The sequence below is a fragment of the Dreissena polymorpha genome, chromosome 1 (assembly GCF_020536995.1).
Source record: "Dreissena polymorpha isolate Duluth1 chromosome 1, UMN_Dpol_1.0, whole genome shotgun sequence".
Classification (NCBI taxonomy): Eukaryota; Metazoa; Mollusca; class Bivalvia; order Myida; family Dreissenidae; genus Dreissena; species Dreissena polymorpha.
This window is the reverse complement of record NC_068355.1, coordinates 16,931,616-16,955,199: the sequence shown is the minus strand read 5'-3', so window position 1 is coordinate 16,955,199 and position 23,584 is coordinate 16,931,616. Positions and strand designations below refer to the sequence as shown.

Genomic DNA, 23,584 nt, shown 5'->3' with positions numbered 1-23,584 from the left:
TAATATAAAAATTAGGATATTTGCTATTAAAGTAGCAATTTTAACATGAGTTAATGCAATAATAATAAAATTAAGGCAATTTGCTATATAAAATAGCAGTGTTAAACAAATGATGAAAACTGTGACACATCGTCTACACAAGGTTTTTCTATTATATTACCTAGTGACCTAGTTTTTGACCCCAGATGACCCAAATACAATCCCAACCCATATTTCATCAAGATAAACATTCTGGCCAAATTTCATAAAGATTGAATGAAAACTGTAACAAGGTTTTTCTATTATTTGATCTAGTGACCTAGTTTTTGACCTAGTGACCTAGTTTTTGACATAGTGACCTAGTTTTTGACCCCAGATCACCAAATACAATCCCAACCCAGATTTCATCAAGATTAACATTCTGACCAAATTTCATAAAGATTGGATGAAAACTGTGACCTCTACTGTCTACACAAACAAATTGTTGACGTTTTTTCTATTATTTGACCTAGTGACCTAGTTTTTTTTACCTCAGATGACCCAAATACAATCCCAACCCAGATTTCATCAAGATAAACATTCTGACCAAATTTCATAAAGATTGGATGAAAACTGCGACCTCTATTGTCTACACAAAGTTTTTCTATTATTTGACCTAGTGACCTAGTTTTTATACCCAGATGACCCAAATACAATCCCAATCCAGATTTTATGAAGATAAACATTCTGACCAAATTTCATAAAGATTGGATGAAAACTGTGACCTCTACTGTCTACACAAGGTTTTTCTATTATTTGACCTAGTGACCTAGTTTTTGACCCCATATGACCCAAATACAGTCCTAACCAAGATTTCATCCAGAAAAACATTCTGACCAAATTTCATAAAGATTGGATGAAAACTGTGACCTCTACTTTCTACACAAGGTTTTTCTATTATTTTGCCTAGTTTTTGACCTAGTGACCTAGTTTTTGACCCCAGATGACCCAAATACAATCCCAACCCAGATTTCATCAAGATAAACATTCTGACAAAATTTCAAAAAGATTGGATGAAAACTGTGACATCTACTGTCTACACAACGTTTTTCTATTATCTGACCTATTATGTGACCTAGTTTTTGACCACAGATGACCCAAATACAATCCCAACCTAGACTTCATCAAGATGAACATTCTGACCAAATTTCATAAAGATTGGATGAAAACTGTGACCTCTACTGTCTGCACAAACAAATTGTTGACCCACACACGCACGCACACACGGCGGACGCCACACGGTCACATAAGCTCACCATGTCATTTTGTGACAGGTGAACTAAAAATGTAGGTGGAAGCACTTTGATTTTAGAGCAAATGTTAAGGTTTTAGCACGAAATACCTGGGGTTTTCTCCGAAAACTGAGCTAAAAATGATATTAAATACATTTTCGACTCAGATTTTGCTCAGCAGAAAATGAAACAAAATCTTGCATTCAAATACGTGTGGGCTAGGCAATCAGGCTAAACATGATGCCAAAAAGATTGTTTTTTCTAGGAATGATGTTAATGCAACATACATATTGGTTAAATTTTCCAATCTGATGGCAACATATACTTTGATAGGAGCAATTTACTTTAGCACAAGTCATTCATCAAGTAGCCAAAACTACAAAAGCAATAATATCCAAATTGAAATCAGGATCACAAGTTGAACAAACTACTATGATATAATTGCCACTTTGCCAGTTTTGTGTGTGGACTTCGCCGATTCTTGGTTATATTATAGATTATTCGTATTGAATTACCGAGTACGCCTCCATCCAAATGTCATCAGAGTAACAATTTACATGTATGTATCAAATAATTATCACAGAATTTTCGGGCTCAAGAAAGTGGTTGGTAAATCTAATTTTGTTACAGTTATCTAATCCATGCACATAAATCCACACGGATAAGAGGCTGCACAAAAATAATGATGATGATGTTGTCCTTTATATGAGATAAACGGCATTTTGTTGATTTTAACTTACATTATTATTGTTTGTTAAATGAAACATACATCGAACAACACATTATTTCAACACATTTAATAGTGCTGTTTTTGCTGTTGATCGTTTTGAAGGTGACAAGAAAACTTATAACACTACTTATCAATTACGAGTTTTCCTTAAAATTTAGAAACGTACGTTTTAGATGATATTTCAACAGCCTGTCCAATATATTCATGTTTTATTTGATCATGACAGAGCACAAATAATCCTTGAAAAAAAAATGGGCAATACTTATATCATTCTCATGTTGGCATAACCTGAATGCACTTGTGCCCTCTTATATCACAACAAATCAACAAGTGGACTTATAGTAACACCTCAAACAGCAAGCAAAGGTTACCTGACTGCTGCTGATACCCTTGCTGACCATAGCTCTGTTGCCCATTACCAGCTGTAAAGAACACACAACACAAGATGTGAACTACCATTAAACTTCAAACATGACCTTTGAAAACTGACAGCAATCTTAGTGCTGCAGTTTTTGTATTAACTTTTTCACTACAGAAGGCATGCAGTTTTTCTTATAACAATAGTAATTTATTTAACATGGAAGATGGATGATGACAGATGACACCATGAGAAATCAAGCAGACCATTATCATAATATGGAAATCTTAATGTTTTCAATGGTAGTGCATTTGTCTGGCATTGCAAATAAAAAGATGAGACAACAAACTTCAAAAAGAGTAAATTAAACGGGGTACAAATAACTAACACTTTTCAAATAGAAGCTATACTAACGAAGCACACCATCTAGTACCTTGAGATTGCTGCTGGCCATACCCCTGTTGCCCTGATGCCTGTTGGCCGTACCCACTTTGATCATATGAACCATAAGAGCCGTAAGATTGGCCACCAGCTTGACCTGGTAACGTTATCAACAATATGCAGCTTAGGTGTGTTACGCTTGTAAGATACCCATGAATGGATATACAAACTAAATGTATCTAATTATGTCAACCTACCTTGTTTTCTTATTTGCTTTCCAATTTGAAATGAAACAAGAGATGCGTTTGTCAGAAACACAATGCCCCCTACTGCGCCGCTTTGATACATGCTTTTTTTACCTTTAACTTTGAAGGATGACTTTGACCTTTCACCATTCTAAATGTGCAGCTTCATGAGATACATGTGCATGCCAAATATCAAGTTGCTATGTGAAGGGACATAAAAGTTATGAGCATTTTTCGAAACATAAACATGAAGCCTAAACGTAAAGTGTGACGGAAAGACAGACGGAGGGTCCGATCACTATATGCCCTCCTTCGGGGGCATAAATAGTCTCTTTAAATCTATAATACGGTATTAATACTCTCCAATTAAAGTCAGCTGATAATTCATGTGACGATCACCTCTTACAACGGTGTTAAACAAATGATTAATATTTTTTCTTTGTACAATTGGAAACGGGTTAGCATAATTATTGTGTTTTTCCCAGGAGGGCAAAGGGGCATGGCACATTACTTTCAAAAAGGGCATTTTAGCGCGCAGTTAAGGCAAAAAAGGGCAAAAACGTTCCCTGAATACCTGAATTACGGGGAAACATGTAATCGCATCAGAAGCAGTTGTGGAAAAAATAACATTTAAACAAGCACATTTAATGGTAATAGATATATTTAACTAACTATGATTTATATTAATATATTAACCTTGCAATGTACATTTAAGTTCCATGCTGTTTCAATAAACTGTACAGCACGACAAACATAATAAAGCAATATATGCATATGAATCTGATTATACACAGATCTACTAACATATAAATGAAACCATGTTTGTCTTATCCCATTTTCTAACAATAATCTCGACAGATGTTTAAAATAACATTGCGAGTAAATTGATCGCTAACAATATGCAAACACTCGTTTCCGTGACATACATCCACCGAGTAGATTGCAAATAAATAAATAATGTTGTTGCTATCTAAAACATTTTTATGCAATGTTGATTATCACAGACATTTCATTAATTCCTTCTTATTGTATAATCTCCATCGTTAATTCGATCGTTTACGACGTTATTTGCCATTTTTGCCGAGTCACAATTTAATTCTGTATAGTCCGCCATGTTGATAAAATGTCAAATGATGTAAGCGACAGGTGCGCATAGCAACGTTAAATCGTATACGAGATTCGCATTTTGTTAAATTAGTATACGTCTCAGTAAGTATTTCAATAATTAGATCTAATTATCTTAAAGACGAAAACGATAAAGAATAAATTTGTTTGTGTTTTTAAATGTAATTATGCGTAAAAATATGTTTTGATATAACTGAATAATGCATGCAATCCACAATTGTCACGAGAATAACATCGCGTTTTTCATCAAAAGTCTCCGAAGTAATGATTTTATGGTGGAGCCTGGAGGAGTACACATTGCCGAGCGAAAAGTGCGCTTGATATAACATCAGGGGTTTTTCTGCCTATTTTGGGAAAAGGAGTCTGACCAAAATGGGAATTTTTATCGACAAAATTGTCCATTTTGGGAATTTTTGAGTCGATGAAACGGTCAATTTGGGAATTTTATCATGCTTAAATAAGTAGGTGGTTTTACAAAAAAACATGTTTTTATTTGTTATTTTGTCTTCAAAAACAAACACTGGTAACAGGTAAGTAAGTCACACAAGTCACAGCATGATTTTTCTTTGCTTTCTTAAAATAACATTAGACAAAAATTAACTACACATACAAATAAAATGTTATTATTTCCAATTGGACTCTTCAACTCATAGCCACAATAGGCAAGCCAGTTACATTTAACAAAACATTAATTTTACTGCTACATTATTAATTTATTTAACGACTATATCATTTTACCTGATACTTCACCGCTCATTACATTAGCACCATCAAAGCCAACAAATCTACACTGCCGTATGTCGATCCCTTTTCCAATGCAACACTGCTGTAGTACTTATCGTTATGGGAAGCCATGCTTGAAAATAAGCGTCTACAGATTTGGACTAGAATGTGTATTGTGCGGCTCTATATACTTGTTATAATGCGGAACAGTTCGAACCTTATCGCTGTCAATGTTGGCAGATGCATCCGACAAATACACCTGCTAAAATCTGAGTCGCTAAAGGCTTAATTACGTCGCGGATGAAGGGAAGTCACTCTTTCGATATAAATTATGTTTACTTTTTACGATTTTGAAAGAATTTTTTTTTTTGGAATTAGGAAATATGTAATCAAAATTCGATTGGGAACGGGTCCGTTTGCTTTGGGAATGCCTCCGTTGTCCGGAGGCGCAGACAGTGCAGAAAAACTCCTGTATAACATAGCCTCCGGTATTATCGATTGATACTCACATGGGGTTATTCACGCATGACTAATTCACAGCTTTGGAGCAGCAGTAAGACCTACCTATAAATCGAGCACTGTTATAGATTAAATCTGCTCAATTAATACAGTCGATTAGACGTTGACGTCTCTCGAGTAAATCAAGCACAGTCGGAGCGTCACAGACAATCAAGGAAGCTGATTTTGCGGAGATCGTAAGGCAATTAAGATGTTATCCATAAGGGCGCGTGGCGAAATTTGCCTTTGAAAAAAGGGCGCGTGGCGAAATTTGTCTTTGAAAAGGGCAGCGTGGCGATCCGGGAGGGTGGCGTGGCTTTTCGCCTCGCTAAAATGGCCTGGGAAAAACACTAAATTATATATAATATATATAACAGAGAGCATATGCAGTTAGGCAGCATTTTTCCTCACCACATTGAAATAGTATAGGTCACGGTTGAGTTAGAAAAAAATTGTATATTTTCAATTAAATTGGGAATTTCATCACATTTTTAGAAGATTGTTGTTAGGATATCATTCATTTCTGTGCCATAAGGACAATTGACACCCCTAATTAGAGGAAAAATACTACCATGTCTTAATGGCATCTCACAGTTTTCATCATTTTTAATGGTCAGTGATTTTTTTACCTGCGAGTCCTGCTTCATGTACTCACAAAAACCTCTGGGGAATGCAAAGTTTCAAATTATGTGAGTCCCAAAAATGCATTGAAATTGCTAAAAAAAAAAATGTTGTTTAATATTTGGACTCGTTCTTTAAATTCAAGGAGTCCCAACAGGGGACAAAAATATTCATAAACTGCACTCGTCCTGCAGGACGAGTGCATTAAAATTTTCACTCGTCCTGCAAACACACGCACTCGTCCTTCAAATATGTGTGAAATAAAGATTGCAAAGGGCTGATATGACTTATAAAATTTCCTAAAGTATATCACTGCTAAGCAGTGAAATAAGTTACTTTATTTATGAGGAACACAAAATAAATATTTTTTTCTAATGCTCGCGTGCTTTCCGTTTCGGACGTTTGAACATCGCCCCGCCCCCTTTTAAGAACGCTTGTATGGCAGACATTTTTCAAACGAAATTCAGACTGGTTTAAATCTGGTTCAAAACCGTACTTCGCGCTTAAATAATTCTTTAAAAGTCAATACTAACAGTGACTGCAGTCGCATGGTTCCCTGTCAACATGTACGCGCAAAGCTTACACCAAAAAACCAATATTTACTCGGGACACAAGTCTCGCATAACAACACGCACCTGCTGTATAAAATTTACAATTACAATTTCCGGTTCATTCGCATTCTACTTTCGGAATAGATATGCTTTTAGAAAATGATTTTATTAAATGAAAAATAGTCTTACTGGTCAGAAAATTCATTTTTAACATCAGCTTTTTTTTCACTCGTCCTGTAGGACGAGAGCTTTAGGGAAATTCACTCGTCCTTTCAAGATTTCACTCGTCAATACGAGCGGACGAGTGGAATTTTTGTCCCCTGCCCAGTACTCAGATCAAAATATGTAAAAATATCACTGAATGGTTGATATTAATAACACTGCCTATTGTTTAAACAGAGTTCAGCATTACCTGTCTGCTGTCCATATGCAGCCTGCGAGGTCTGTCCTGTCTGTCCCTGGGTCTGATATGACTGGTCGTATGAACCATAGCTTGCTACTGCCTGCCCGCCATAGCCTCCTGCAGACTGCTGACCAGCTGCAGCCTGAACACAGATTATCATAGATACAACTTCAAGATTGTTTGGACATTTGCCTACTTGGTAAATGTATCTAACATTATTAAAAACATGGGTGAAAGTAGGAAATTCCCAAAATACTGAAAATAAAATCTGGGGGCCCCTGGTGGGTCCAGGGCAGGCCCCCGGAAGCTCCTGCATTTTAGCTTATTTGAAACAAAGAAATCACTTTAGCATAAAGACACCTGTATTCTTAAGTGATTCAAAACAGAAAAAGTTAGTTTGGCTAGAATATATCACAATCTATTTCACATAGATCAAATGTGATAGGCAAAATCTTTAAGATAACACTAAACTTTCTCAACTATATACAAATATTAACAGTATAATATAGATCAAGGAACATGTTATAGCAATTCATTTTCTATCTTGTATTTTTAAGTAATTTGTTTTTATATCTTATCTAGTTATTTTTCTTATGATTTGATTTACACGTCTAGTAATTTTTCACATTCTTAACGTCCTCGACGTGAGACTTAAACGCCTTTTTCCCATTTGATTGGTACTTGATCTTTTTGAAACAGATATCACAATATCATATGCGCTACCTGGAATGATTTTTTGTTTGTTTGTTAAACCAATCTCCCTATTTCTCTCCACGAGTCTCTTTCATGGAGCCATTCCCATTGCCACTTGTTTTCCGCATTTTTGTCAAGTCCTTTTGTGTCGAACCCCGGAAGCAAATACATGATGTGATCGTGTTTTTTTTGTTTCGGGAGTAAAGTTATTTTGACTTGTCCGCCATATTTTTTTAGGGATAAGACCGTTTTATAACGTCGATTACCATTGGTTGACCGATTTACGTAAACCAATCAAAACGCTTTTTTGGAAACTGAGTCAGATTCCCGATTAACTCGAGTTATTCTGTGCGGTAAACCATTTCATAGAAAAAGAAATCGTAAATTATTGGCAGATTTCACCAGAATATTCTAATGAGGTGACGCCATGCTGTCTTCTGCACGCGCAGAGGATCTTGCGCGAGACATGTTATTTCGGGAATATAGTAACCAGAGGGATATAACGATCCACGAGAATATAGAAAATGAAAGAGCAATACACCCAGGGGGATAGACTTATAGAGAAGCAATGGTCGCGTTGAATCTATAATTAGATATGGGGTAACAGAACAGTTGGAAACCAATTTATCAAGTCTGGAATCGAGCGTATTTTGTTTATTTTGTTTGTCGGAATTGCTGTACACATGACCTTACCCCCTCCCGTAAACAAAATCTTATCAGATTTACATGATTCACGAAAACGACCTCTGAGAAGCTAAAAGATACGGAATTCCGTAATAATACAGAACACTTTCACCCATGTTAAAAATGATGTCAACAAAGTCAACTATAAAAAATTTAATTAATATTTGTTAACTGGTTCATTTCATTAATTCATAACTCAGCCTCTGAAATTAATAGCATAGCATCTTCAGTGCACCACCAGAATTAGGTTTTGTCAAAGCTGGACATTCTCCGATTCAGTTTTGATATATTATTTTAATTGCACATTAACTCATTATAACTTAAGTATTTAAGCATTTATCTATGCAAATGCAGCACCATGTGTACCTACCTGTTGTGTACCATATGATGCAGCTCCTTGCTGGCCATATGCAGAGCTGTCTTGTGTTGAACCATAGGCTCCTCCATAACTATACCTTATAAAATGCATATAACATTTCTTTTATTAAACAGAATAAACAAGAAACATGGTTGAAATTGAATTACTTAAAATTGCTTTAACTATCCTTACAAGAATACTGCTTGTCCCCAATAATGTTATGTTATTTTTTTAACATAATAACTTAATAAAGAGATTATTCCTTTTTGGTAAGAAGTATATATTCTATTATAATTCAGAACATCAAAAATAATCAATAATAAGTATTGTGATAGATCCTTTATTTAATGTTTAAAAAGGCAATTTACCCTCCCTGTGCTCCTGTTTGATACTGTGCAGCATATTCTGAAATAAAGGAAAAATCAAAGGTTGCTGTGATCAAACAGCAAACTTTTCTTTCAAATACTGTTGACAATAAATAACAACTTTTAAACGCAATACGCCAGTCAAAAAAGCACCATGCTTACTTTATGTGTTCAGCGTTCATGTTTGTATTACAGACGCAGTGCAACCACAAAATTGCATTTGCTATCAGACATATTATTTTTTTATCATGTTTGTGAGACTTTATAAAAGATTTGCTCCTTCTGCATAAGCTTGCAGGGGCTTCTTACATTTTTTGGACATTTTCAGAAGGCACTTTGCTTTCAGAAATAAACAATGGCAATTTAAAAGAGTCACTTGTTATTAAATCATTAACATTAACAATGGAAGATGTTTCAATGGGAAGACTTGTACTTCTTGGCGATGTTTGTTAATTTTATAATGACTCTTGCTTAACAAAATCAACAGTTTTCCTTTTGCTGCCAGAGATTTGCTTAGGAATATTTTCATATATTTTAAATTGCGCGACATAATTGTTTTCCATGCAGCCGATTCACAAAACGATTGAATATCATCGCAAATATAACAAGTGCCTGAACACAACGGAGAATAACGAGCACACGAATAATGCTTTATCCAAATCGAGGTGTAGTCTAAAACCCATACGAGACTGATCAGACTACACTTTGTTAAAATGAAATAGTCCAAATAATTAGACGTAAGCTACCCCGCTTACGTCTAAACGGCTACCGTCGTTTTCCTATAGCAAATTAAGTTCAACTTAAACTTCAGGTTTTCTCGTTAAATCTTTGCTCATGCATAAAATTATCATTAATTAGACATAAATGTGAGCGATTACCTCTTAAATGTGTAAAAATTGTGCTTTTAAACCACTTATGTACATTTTTAAAAATAAACATACACAACACACGAAGTGTGTTTGTCGTTTATAGAATTACATTGAATTATTTTGAACGAAATTATTTTTTGAATAGGTTACACATAACCAATTGTTGTTGTACAACAAACCACATCACTTTTTAGCTTTCTGTACTCTTTAATTAAATGAAACCTATATGTGTGTGTTAAAACTGCCAGTTGTATCACGGAGTGTATATTGATAGGAGATGAATCGAGTATTTTACCCTTACTGTAGTAAATTCAATCTTATGCAAAAACTATTCATCCGATTTTATTGGTTTATACGTTATCTTGTTGCTTATTAATTCCTCTTTCAAAAAATATACGTTTTAGTATATTCCCGTTGTTATTAATGGATTTATAGCGAGATAAACACAAGAAATACACATTTCATGTTTTACCAACGCGCGTTTTATCGTGTTGTGGCTATCGATCTTGTACAATTAGCGTTCAGCGAAGCGCCGAGGTTATACATTTTGATGTACCCACTCACGTCTTTTGTTGAATTATAGTTTCATTTCTCGGCCGATTTTGACAAATTATATATCATTAGAAAGCTTACGTTACGTAGTAAACAGATATATAAATATATATTAAGTTCTTCTTCTGATTTCGACAGCCCGGCGATTTATTAATTTAACTTAAATAATAAGTTGCAAATATCATACCGTTTTGGAGTTTTAGAATCTAGATTTACGGTTGACATTTTCGTACTTAATACCAATTTGTAGCGTTGATAGTTGGAGTTCAGTTTTAAAAAGTACATCTTGCTTAGGAGAATAGAATTCTGTGTCCGATAGAAAAAAAATTGTTTAAAAACGAAAGTAATTAAGGAATGAAGGCGGAAGAAAGTAGCGCGCGTTCCTAACACACTGAACTGATGCTACGGTCTTGGCGATTATGCTTTTGTTTAGAAACCGGCCATTGAATTTCCTTTGCCATGATTATTATATGTTTATGGAATATATTGTAATATTTTGTTCACGAAACATATCAATAAAGCTTATTATAAATAAATCTTAATAAATTAACGATTTCAGCTCTTGTTTATAACACAGAAAGGGTGTTAAATCTATGATGAAACAGCGTATATAGCGGACCCTCACGATTTTATTCGGCTTTGCATGCATACTTGAAATAAAATGGGTGTCAAAAACATTCATCGTTTGCTGTTAATTATCAACGACGGAATTATGTATAATTATATGAAATGTTATTTACCTTAAATTATCAATTTATTAAAGATTCTTGAAAATCACGGTCGGTGTTACGCGGGTCATTTCGTATTTTGACATCAGGGCATGATGTCCAACTATTCAAAATCAGATTTTTTTTCACTGGGACGATGGCGGCTTAGATTTAGACAGGCAGACAGATAGTTTATTCAGACTTATACAACAGTACATCGTTTGCAACTCAAATATATAAATTATTTTTAGACAAATTGTTAGGTGATTACACTTATAGCAGTGATGATTCTGAGAATGTTGCCATGTTTCTTATCCGTGTAATCTAGAGTCCGTGGTTTGAGCATTTTTATCGCGGTGTTCAATAAAAGATATCTCAATAATCTTGTTTATTGATAGATCTGTGGTTTTATTGCCCCTGTGTTCAGCACAAACCAATTATCTCGTTATGATCAGATACTGTGCCGACCAATACTAAATAACACTATGGTGTCATACGCCACAGCAGGGACCTATACTTGTGATCATGGAGTCTAAGTGCAAGACTTAAAAAAGTATGTTGTTTCGCTTGCGGTTGTTAAAGCCAAAACGGGGCTTCCCAGCTGGCACAGCTGCTGATATTCGGATCTGAATACTTAAACTTATTCAGACCTTATTCTTAACCGTTGCGCGTTTTACGATATCGGATTTTAGGCGGGAATACAACTCAGTGAAACTATTCAATTTCTTATACAACATTAAGCATATTAACAGTTATTGAAATTAACAATATCAGCGACATCTCTTTAAAGACTAAACACCTTTTCAAGTATCGAATTTAACCTGTCAATAAAATATATTAATACCAAAAAAGGTTTCATTTAATATTGTTCACATTAAACCTTTAAATGAAAGTGTCGCTTTATCTATTTTCCGTGTCTTATTAAGCCGCGAATCGTTTGCTAAAAACAGTTAACAAAAAGGGCTACACGTTCTAATTCTTAATTAAATACAAAAATAAGTATAACATAATTAATAACGTCCATAAACACACACGGCAAGATCAAAGTTTTAATTGAAAACTAATATGACATTCCACGTAAATTATTATTTTCGTCTAAATCGAATACTATATATAGAGAAACAATGTATTTATAACCGACCAATGAGGTAACATTATGCAACTTTCAATTTACACAGTGCTATATGGCAACAATATGGAATTTGAACAGTGGTAGTGTTCTAAGGTCTGGACTATCATTACTTGTAAGTTTGTATAAACATTTTTCTAATGCAATTAGTAAAATAATGTTTATATTTAATATTTAATAATTTATTGCATGATTATTCTGTGCTGTTATATGAATTTGATGCCGTTAAAGCTTCCGACATGAATTCATGTCGGAACGATGCTATTGCAAAATAACGTTAAACGATATGAGGTCGATGTAAATCGACCTCATATTTATAGGAGTAAAAATGAAACAGCTGTTGTTATTAGCCTTTTTTCCCCGATTGGGAATTTTTGAACAAATTTTGGGAAAATTGTACTTTTTGCGATTGGGAATATAGTCGCATTTCGGCTATAGATCTAGTCGGGCCAAAAAAAAGCCCTGCCATGTAGTCGGGCCAAAAAAGCCCTGCCACGTTCACATAATTTAATTACTTGAATCTTATGATACTTGTAAGAATTATTGGTAGCGGGTATGTATGTTTATCTGGGTTTTGTTTTATTTTTCATTGAATTTTGTGATTTATTATTGAGTTTTTGTTTGTTCAGTTATGATGTGCAGATTAAGGTAATGTTTTGGTCATTCTAGTGTTATTGTTATGATATATTATTTTACAATACAATGTTCATATTAAACAACACGTTGATGGTGTACTTAAATGTACTCAATCAGTTTCTTTGTGTTTTTTATATTAACAAACACGTGCCGATGCGGCCATTGTTTCACAATCGATGTCACGATTTGAAACATTACAACTCTAGAGCTTATGTTTTGTCGAAAAAAATATCAGCAATTTAATGCACATTGCACAACCTTTCATTTAGCGTAAAATATATCGCATTGACGGGTAAGTTAGGCACAGAATTTGCAAACAAATGGACCCAAAAACTTACGTTGGTCAGCCATGTTGGATTTTTTTTCAAGTCACGTGACACAAAAACGCGCTAACAATGCATAGGCCAAGACGGCCCAACGTAAAGGCTTTTAAGGGATGGTCAACCAGATTGCTATACATCACACACAACAAGAAAAGTTCTTAAATACCGCATTTTTTACAATTATTAGATTATATTGATTAAAATATCACGACTGGTATATTACATTACTTGAGAAATGTTGTTAAGTTTTCATATTGTCAGTACATTCGGTAATTAAATTGTACTGAGTATTTCAGTGACGTAGATTTACGTCTCTGAGTATGTCTACTAAGTAATTCGGAGAGTTCTGTTATTGTCGTTATATTTTGTGAAACTACGAGGATTACTTATATAAAGTATAAAATACGTCGTTTTGTACTGTGAGGAACGATGTCCGATTGGTCTAAATGGGAGACTTTTTAATCAAGGACTCCAAATGGGCAAGTGGTTTGAGCCATGTTAAGGGTTACACTTTTTAAATTTTATCCTTTATTTTTTTACTGGAGATTTTAAGATCTATTTTTAAATTTATCAATATAAAGCATTTAATGACAATATTTTAGAACTTTTTCTTTTTTCGTCAATCTGGTTGACTGTCCCTTTAAGACTGACAAATTAAATGTCGTCACTGACGCAATTTCCTTTCATACATAGTGTAAAACTAAAGTATTCTATACACCAGTCAATACCATAATCATTTTTATATGAAACTAAATTGTTTCATGTCCAACACGCAATTAACATCGTCGCAAACGCACTTGTGTATCCCTGTTCATACCTTTTACTTAACAAAATAAAAAGTCAACCGAAATACCTATTAACATTAAAATGTGATAACCGTTTGCAGATTGCGCGTTTTTTATTTAAAAAAAGATTCTCAAATAAAATCATCAAATCACTATTTATTTATTTCAAATCACTATTAATTTATTGTCGGTATGATAAACAACCATTATAAACATAAGCTATACATAGCTTTTGACCGACAATGCTGGCCTACTGGCGGGAAATGTTATTAAAATTTAATTGTACGTTTACAAATGTCAGTTTATGTGAAAAGCTGGGTTAAACAGCTACGCAGATTCCTCGATCTAAAAGGAGATGGCATACCAGTGTGCCCCGTTCCTGAATATTGTTTTCATGGAGTGCCTATCAAATGGAAGTTTACCAGACGTGTGGACGACAGCCAATATGTTGGCAATTTACAAGAAAGGGGAAAGGTTCAAAGCCAGCACCTACAGGCCGGTTTCACTGACATGTATAGCATGTAAGCTACTGGAACACATTATTCTTAGCAACATAAGCGGCCACCTGGATAGACATGCTATACTCACGGACTGTCAACACGGTTTCAGGAGAAGACGGAGCTGCGAAACCCAACCACTGACGCTGACCAATGAGCTCGTCCATTCCATGGCCCGCCATAAACAACATGACCTTGCTGTACTTGATTTCAGCAATGCCTTCGACCGGGTGCCACACAGTCATCTGCTCACCAAACGCAGCCACTATGGCATCAGGGGCAACACCTTGAAGAAGATTGAAGCCTTTCTGACAGGAGCAACAAAACGAGCCAGCACCCGTTATCAGCGGAGTCACTCAGGGAAGCGTCCTAGGGCTCATTTTATTACTTGTTTTTATCAACGACTTGCCGCTACATGTCACATCCAAAGTAAGACTAATCACAGATGACTGTGTGGTGTATCGGGAAATCAATTCGGAGGAAGATTGCAAGACGCTACAAAACGACCTGGAAGAGCTAGCTGAATGGGAGAAAAAAATGGGGTATGGACTTTCACCCAGAAAAGTGTAGCATTCTCCGTGTTCCACAGAAAGAGGAACCCAATCATTTACCGTTACTCCCTGAAAGACCATATCCTCGAGACTGAATCGACTACCAAGTACATGAGAGTGACCTTGTCCCAAAACCTTTCATGGAAACACCATGTTGACATAACAGTTAAAAGGGGAACACTCGGCTTCCTCTAGCGCAACATACGCGTCAGCAATAAGAAGGTAAAGACCACGGGATACACCTCTCTTGTCCGGCCAGGCTTTGAGTACCGCTAAACTGTGTGGAATCCCTTAACAAAGGACATGGCATACAAGCTTGAGATGGTACAGAGGAGGGCTGCTAGATATGTAACCAACAGATACCACAACACCAGCATCGTATCCTTCATGATCGAGCACTTGGTATGGGAGACGCTTGAATCAAGACGGACCAAAGCACCATGCTGTATAAAATCGTCAATGACCTTGTAGATATTCCAGCCAACCATAACCTTATACAAGCCCCAAGCAGCCCTAAGGATCATAAAAAGAAGTACCACCTGCCGACTACATCCACATCCTACTACAAAATTCATTCTTCACACGTACTTTATCCGTTTGGAACCACCTCCCTGTGACAGTCGCAGAGGCCCCTGACTTGGTATCCTTCAAGCAGTGGCTTTCCTCACTCACCTTTTAATCACTGTTAGGTGCCCAGCTCCAAGTAACCTCTTGTGATTCCCATTGCTGTGCCGGTCGTGGCCACCGTAAAAGGATAGATCTTGATTGAAATGGTGAAACCGAAGCTGGCTAAACTTTTTACTATCTCTATACTTTTAACTATCAAATCTCTTATACCAATCCTATCATTTCATATCTCTTTCTCTCTTGACCTAGCACCACCCGGCGCGTTATATTGCGCCGACGTATGATGTAGATGACTGATGTAGATAAATGTAGATGTAATACCGGTAGTTCGAACGATAACCATCGGTTTGATACAACTTTCTTGTAATATCGGGAGCTGAAAAAGAAAAGGCAAATGACATATGACGAGGTCCTCGTCGCTGCAAATAATGAATTTCTGTCTTCCGAGGTGAGATACTGCAGACATATTGAGAGATTGTTTGCGCCGAAATCATTATCCAAACGCCAAGAAAAAATTGTTTGGCTACTTTAACATACTAAAAACAAACGATGATCCGTTTAAATAATAAAAGCAAAATTCATCATTAAGCAGAAAACATGCAAAATCTAAATATATTGTTATACTAAATGGAGATTTGAATATAGGGAACATTGATTGGAAAACTTCTAGCTGTCTCAAAGACCTATAAAGTACTTGTATTTTATAGGTCTTTGGTAATTTAAAGTATAGAACAATTAAAATATGAATTGTATTTATTCATCATATGACATAAGGGTAATAGTATCATTAAATCGGAATCACGACACAAAAAAGAGCAAATATCTTCAACAATTAATCTCAAGATGCGTTAAACCCAATCACATCTAATAATTTACATGAAAAAAGGCCACCGCCCTCATCCATCTATGCTTGACATCTCCATAACAGAAAATGCAAGAGCAAAACGAAAACAAAACCATTCAAAAAATAAAGCCTCAGATTTTGATGAAATACATGCAGTGTATTGAAGGGATGCATCATGCAGTACAGACATATCCCCAATCTGACAAAAAACACTCTCGAATCTAGTACAAAACCTAGGCATACATTATTTGACTCGTTTTAAGCTTATCTAAACTAAGGTTATGCTATAAAGGTAACCGCTGTTAGGAATTACGGGGTCCAATTTCGTGAATTATCAACACCGAATATACTAAAGCCGATTTGATAGGGAATGGGACAACTACAACGAGCGAGGCATGGTGTAGGGGAGATAACCATTGGCTATTGTTAGGTTAGAGTTAGGTTTAGGGGTCGGGTAAGGGTTAAGGTTAAGGTTTAGGATAACCATAACCCAAACCCGACCCCTAACCCTTACCCTAACCCTCTAACCCCCACATGCGCATAAGGGTACGACTAAATTGCGTATATGACTCATATCCGCGGATATGGCTGAAACATGCGGATATCTACATGATACTGCTTTACAATCGTATGAGCTTGGGATATGAACATATAACGACCTTTTAAATGTATTATTTTCCTTTATATTTATATGAAAGTCGGTTTATTAACAAAAATTCACTCCGTTCATGTGTAATGTTATGATCGAATGAATTTTAATGTGTTTTTCATTGGCATTTTAATTTCAGTAACTCCAAATTCATATCCGCGAATATGAACGAGCAGTCGGAGCACCGCTATACGGGTGCTCTATATTTTGAGGAAATGTTCACAGATTTATCACATATTGTGATTCTTCATTCAACAGCGATTTGTTTATATAAGCATATCTTCGTTCATATTCACACTTTACGTTCATATCCGCGGATTTGAGTCATATACATATATTAGAGGTCATAATACACTAAATAGTTTCCCTATATAATTCAATGTAAAAGCGACAACTTTGAGCGAAAATAAATGCAACATTTTGCACATAGAGACCCCCATAACCATACCTTTTCTTAAAGGCCATTCTAAGCGGAATCGATTTATGCAATAAAAAAGATATGTCATGTACAATGCAAGAAAGACCTTGACACAAATCAAAATCGACTGTTTTTGCAACTTTTTTTTCGGCCGTTTCTTAGTGGAATGTAACCTTTTCTAGTGCAATGGTTTACTATAGTCTTCACGTGTATCATATTTCAGGGATTCAGTAGTGAACATCTATTCATGCCCTACCATTATCTCCGCAAGATAACACCCGAATAATGGTAAAAAGTGTAAAACATGCCTTCCTGTCAACAATGATATTTTTTTAGAGAGTACAGCTACATGAAGCGATCATTTAGTGTATTGTAACCTTAGACGGACCGGTTAAACAACAACAACAACAAATTGAACGAGCACCCGAAACTGTGTTTGTACAAAATTTTATAATACATGTGTTTATCAATTAAAGCTAATATCTTTGATTTGAATTTGAGATTAAAGACAACGGCATTAATTTTAAAATTGTTAATATGTTTAATCGGCCATACAATAACTGCTGATAAAAAGACTTAGATATGTATTCGGACTAAAAGTATTTCGGATGTAATCCATATGTTAAGTTTTGCATCCGTAAATTAAACTTGAACTACACCTAGTTTAAGGTTAACAAAAACATCTGGGCTTTTACTATCTAAAGAAACTTTAGCCAACAGTTTATATAGCATAGACAGACCTGTACAGACAGAACTTAAAAGTATCGCCAGTCAAAAATCATAATAAGCAACATTTAAAGTTATGGTAGCCAGAACTAGGCTTTTACTGACCCTTTTCTCATAGTTTTTGGAAATATGGCTGATACCCAACTTAGCTTGAAGTGAAGTGTAAATTTACTTGGGAAATTATTTCTTACCCATTTGTAGTAATTAATAAAACTTCATTATAACAGAAACTTATAGTCATAAACATATTTTCAGAGTAACTTGTATCAAGTCTGTAAGGAAACAAAAAAATCTGAATTTATTCAAACAATGCAGCATCAACAATTGACCTTCAAAGATTTATTGAATGCCTGCTTATTCCATAGCAAAATTGTTTATTAACAGCGTTTTAACCACGCAAAGCCAATAGTTATATACACAACCTAAATAACATCCACTATGCACGTTGTTTACCTGTTTTTGAGACATCACATCTTAAACCAGAGAGAACTCTATGGAAATAGGCAACTTCATAATTTCAATCAGGGCCCTTGTTTGGCTATTTTTGGGTCCGAAATACAGCCCCATTCCCCCCTTCAAATAGTTTACTTTTTCCCCCTATTTCAACTAAAAATTCCCTCCTCAATTTTTTTATTTTATTTATTTTTTATCTTTATACCTCTGTTGCAAGCTGGTATCGTGCTATTTACCTTTGATTAAATGTATATTTATGTAAATTACATTAAAATATAGCAATATTAAGTGTTAAATGGTTGGTGAAAAGATCTTCTAAAATTCCACTTTTCATTCAAAACAATGCGAAATTTTCCCCTCTTAGGGCCCCAGCCCCAAACCCTCAAAGTGTAGCAAGGGCCCTGCTTCAATTCACTGATCATATTATTACAAACTGATGACTGAAACAGAAGTTAAACTGTTAAATACTAATATTTACAATTTAACAAGATTCTTTTTTATCAGTTATACTGCGTTTGAGAAACATGGACACATACAAGTGCTCAAGAATTGCAAAAAAACACATTTGCCATTTGTATAAATACATTTCGTCAAATATTTTACTGCAGGGCCCTTAATCTATCAAATCGAAATTCGGCGGCAGTCCCCCACCTGAAAAGTATATTTTTTTCCCCCAAAAAAACTGATTTTTTCCCCCTCAGAAAAAAATAAATAAAAATAAAAACAAGACTATTGTCAAGCAATAAAAGTCCCCTACTGGCTCCACCATTGTCAGAAATTCCAGATTTTTTTTGTATATATATTTGTTGCCATAGCAACCAAGTTTTTTATTAAGGAACCAGGGCTTTTTTTCCTTCTTTGGGACCCGTCGAAAATCGGCCCTTTCCCCTCAGATTTTTTTTTTTTGTAAACTTTAAATACATAAGTTAACCTGATCCAGTGTCGAAAATATAACATATTGCATAATTAAATTATCTGTTGCCTTGATTTTGTTTTAAAAACAGCAAAATATGTTGAATTGATTATTTAAGACTTTCCTTATTTCCCCCAAAATCTGGCGTTTCACGTGATTTTTTCCCCCAAAATCCGGCATCTTGCGCGATTTTTTTCCCCTGCATGAATAACACATGCATGAATAACCTGACAATTTATATCGCACGCTGGATATATCATGTTCGCGATCTTTGGTTTAAGACAGACTTTGCATGCAAATGGACACAGCACTAGCTTGTTTTAGGAACAAAAAGACATAATGGTGGACTTTAAAATAAGATTTCTGTTATATAGATTGAGTAAAAGTCCACCTTTCTGTCCTATATCGACAGTCGCATATATAGAAATATATGTTTATAACAGTTAAACATAGTTGTAGTTTTTTTCGTTATAAAAACCCCCATTTACAAAAATTCCTCCTCCTAAGTGCTGCGGACCTCTTCCCCCAAAGTAATGTAATGGCGCTGTACTGTTAAAAGATTTTATAAAATATTAAAAAGCATCCAATCGTAACGGAGTATACCCTCTGAACATGTGTAGATATGGTTATGTCACCTTTTTTTGCGATGCGCGCGCACACTTCTCAGGGGTCTCAGTAGGATTTTAAACAGGAGTCCTGAGTCTCCTTACTTGGAAAAAGTCCATAAGGAAACAATTGAATATTGCAAACATCTTCAAATTTTCAGCAAAAATCCATTTAAATAAATAAAAAATGAATACAAAACAGTACATAATATAACTAAAAATGGCACGGCAGAGGCCGTCGCTTATCCCCACGCCGCATGTTTGACCCAAGGGCGCACCAGGGTTGGTATTGCGGCCATGCATAGTTGAAATTGACGGTATTGTCATAAGAGATGTTCAGTATCAATTTAAAGTAAATCGGTGTAGAAATGAAGGAGTTAATGTAAAATAACCTAAAAAAATTAGTGAAATTCCTGACCTGGCCCCACTCTAACACCCATAACTTTTGACCCAGGGGTAAGTCATAATTCCAAATAGTGCACTCTCTCACATATTCTCATAGCTACCATGTGTGTAAGTTTCAAGGTTCTTGTGCCCCATAACTTTTGACCCAGGGGTAAGTCATAATTCTAAATAGTGCACTGTCTCACATATTCTCATAGCTACCATGTGTGTAAGTTTCAAGGTTCTTGTGCTCATGGTGTAGGAGGAGAAAGTGGCCAGAATTGACGGATGGACAGATGGCGGAGATGACCACATAATAGATTTAAAATCTAAACGCGAACCCTAAGTTCAAGGTCAAGGTCACAGGGGTCAAAATAATTATGCGCATGGCAATGGTCTTGTCTAGAAACACATGCGTTCCTAAACAGGTAAACAGACGTTATGAGCATTTTTTTAATCGCGGTCGCAGACTACGAAACCTGAACGCTGACCCCAAGTTAAAAAATTTGCGCATGGAAAGGTGTTACCCAGAAACACATGCATACCAAAGATGAAAGCAGCATCTGAAGGGACACAGTAGGTATGAGCCTTTTTCGAATTGCCATCGCAGATTTCAAAACCTGAACGCTGACCTTAAGTTCAAGGTCAAGGTCACAGGGGTCCAAAATTTTATGGGCATGGAAAGGTATTACCCAGAAACACATGCATACCAAAGATGAAAGCAACATCTGAAGGGACACAGTAGTTATGAGCCTTTTTCAAATCGCGATCGTAGATTTCGAAACCTGAACGCTAACCTCAGGTTCAAGGTCACAGGGGTAAAATATTGTATGCGCAGCGGCATGGAAAGGTGTTGTCTAGATACACATGCATACCAAATACTAGAGCTTTGGCACAGACGTGACATATACCCCCACGTGCCGCATTGACACAGACTATTTTGCATGCTGTCTTCACAAAACAAGAGAATCTAATTTATGGGAATTTAAAAGAATTATTATGCCATTATCATTTATAGCCATTTTGACCTTTGAACTCTTGAATTCTTTCACATGACACGCCGTCCAATGACTGTGAACAAAATTAATGTACAGAGTCATTTTAAAATCTCACAATTATTGACATAGTTATGGCCCAGACAAGATCATTTATTGCCATTTTTTACCTTTGAACTGAAAGTGTGACCTTGACCTTGGAGATATCGACCTAATTCTTTCGCGCGACACACTTTCAACTTTCAGTTTAAAACACACTTAGTGACCCTGTGACCTAGTTTTTGACCTGGCATGACCCATATTCAAACTTGACCCAGACATCATCTAGATAGAACTTCTGACCAAATTTGGTGAAGATTGGATGAAATTTCGCGACAGACCGACAAAGTGACTCCTATATAGCCCCCATTACCAATGGTAATGGGGGTATAATAAAAGCAATATTTGAAGGGACACAGTAGTTACATGTATGAGCCTTTTTTCGAATTTTGGTTGCAGACTTCAAAACCTGAAATTTGACCTCCAGTTCAAGGTCAAGGTCACATGGGTAAAAAAATTGTAAGCGCATGGAAAGGTGTTGTCTAGATACACATGCTTATCAAATATGAAAGCAATATCTGAAGGGACACAGTACCTGTAGTTATGAGCCTTTTTCAAATCGCGTTTGAAGGATAATCTCTGACCCATCCCCACCCCAACCCTCATAACTTTTGACCCAAGGGTCAGATCAAAATTCCAAATAGTTTACCGTCGCACATATGTTCATAGCTACCATGTGTGTACGTTTCAAGGTTCTATTGCTAATAGTGTAGGAGAAGATAGTGGCCAGGACGGACGGACAGACAGTGGAGATAACCACATAATCTCCTAAAAGCGTGGGGATAATTATTGGTTTCTTTATTAAAATCCCACATACAAAATGTAAATACGGAATCCCTATCATTATATTCTCTCTATTGTTACTTAAATAAAAAATCTTGTAGAAAAATCAAGAACAAAATAAACAACTCTCTTAGGTAAGTGTGCATGAAAGTGCTTAATATATTAACATACACACCTTACTTGTATACATTTACTTTTACTAAACAAAACATTATAATTACCTTGCAATTATAATATCCATTTGAAACCACAATAAAACCAGTTAAATACTATTTTCCATTGAGAATATGAACAAATGATAGCCATTTAATCAGCATATAAAGCCCTGGCAGTGAGATAGCTCTTTTAAAATTATTTTCTTTGAGATAAAAGATTGGTGATAAACAATGTGCAAAACACCAATATCAGGATGTTAACTGGAATTTATATAGTATAAAATCGATCCCAAGTAAGGGGTGTCACTGTAGATTTTTTGTCCACATGATAAAATATTTGCTGTTTAAATTTTCTATTGAAATGAATATGACTATAAACTATATGAAATAAAATAAATTTCATTTGGTAACTGTTTTACCTACATGTCATGTAGTAGTTCCTTCAAAGTTCAAATATATAGAAAAGAATATGACTATAAACTATATGAAATAAAATGAATTTCATTTGGTAACTGTTTTACCTACATGTCATGTAGTAGTTCCTTCAAAGTTCAAATATATACCATAATAACACTTAAGTTTTCTGACAAAATAATTGTTTGTATAACTCGAAGGAGGGTATTTAGTGATCACACTGTCTGTCTGTCCGTCCTGTCCGTCTGTCTATCCGTCACACTTTGCGTTTTGGCTTCGAAAAATGCTCATAACTTCTATGTCACTCCAGACATAACCCTCATATTTGGTATGCATGTGTATATGGACAAGGCCTTTGCATAGGCACGCAAATTTTGACCTTGACCTTGAACTTAGGGTTCGCGTTTGGGTTTCGAAATCTGCCTTTAGGTTTCCAAAAATGCTCATAACTTCTATCAAAGCGTTTTTCAGGGGCATATGTCATC

The 23,584-nt window shown here is 35.5% G+C and overlaps 2 protein-coding genes and 1 long non-coding RNA gene across 13 annotated transcripts in view; 1 reads left to right on the top strand and 2 right to left on the bottom strand.

Annotated features, from left to right (window-relative positions):
• The window catches only part of LOC127872565 (RNA-binding protein cabeza-like), a 39,999-nt gene extending 26,695 nt beyond the window's left edge, over positions 1-13,304 (bottom strand). The window contains exons 1-6 of one of the 5 annotated variants that reach the window (XM_052415894.1): positions 13,217-13,304; positions 8,989-9,025; positions 8,633-8,717; positions 6,895-7,027; positions 2,772-2,876; positions 2,352-2,402 (exon numbers count right to left, since the gene is read on the bottom strand). In XM_052415894.1, the coding sequence (XP_052271854.1) occupies positions 2,352-2,402; positions 2,772-2,876; positions 6,895-7,027; positions 8,633-8,717; positions 8,989-9,025; positions 13,217-13,229 (424 nt within the window). In that variant the 5' untranslated portion in view covers positions 13,230-13,304. The remainder of the gene's footprint in view (positions 1-2,351; positions 2,403-2,771; positions 2,877-6,894; positions 7,028-8,632; positions 8,718-8,988; positions 9,026-13,216) is intronic. The other 4 variants (XM_052415902.1, XM_052415908.1, XM_052415915.1 and 1 more) reach the window with 4 other exon arrangements.
• LOC127872723 (uncharacterized) overlaps positions 1-23,584 on the bottom strand; it is a 228,067-nt gene that overhangs the window by 60,184 nt on the left and 144,299 nt on the right. The window lies entirely within an intron of this gene.
• LOC127872650 (density-regulated protein homolog) overlaps positions 17,730-23,584 on the top strand; it is a 34,446-nt gene continuing 28,591 nt past the window's right edge. For 2 of the 3 annotated variants that reach the window (XM_052415987.1, XM_052415982.1), the window contains exon 1: positions 17,869-18,006. The gene's annotated coding sequence lies outside the window, so the exon portion shown is untranslated. The other variant, XM_052415994.1, reaches the window with a different exon arrangement.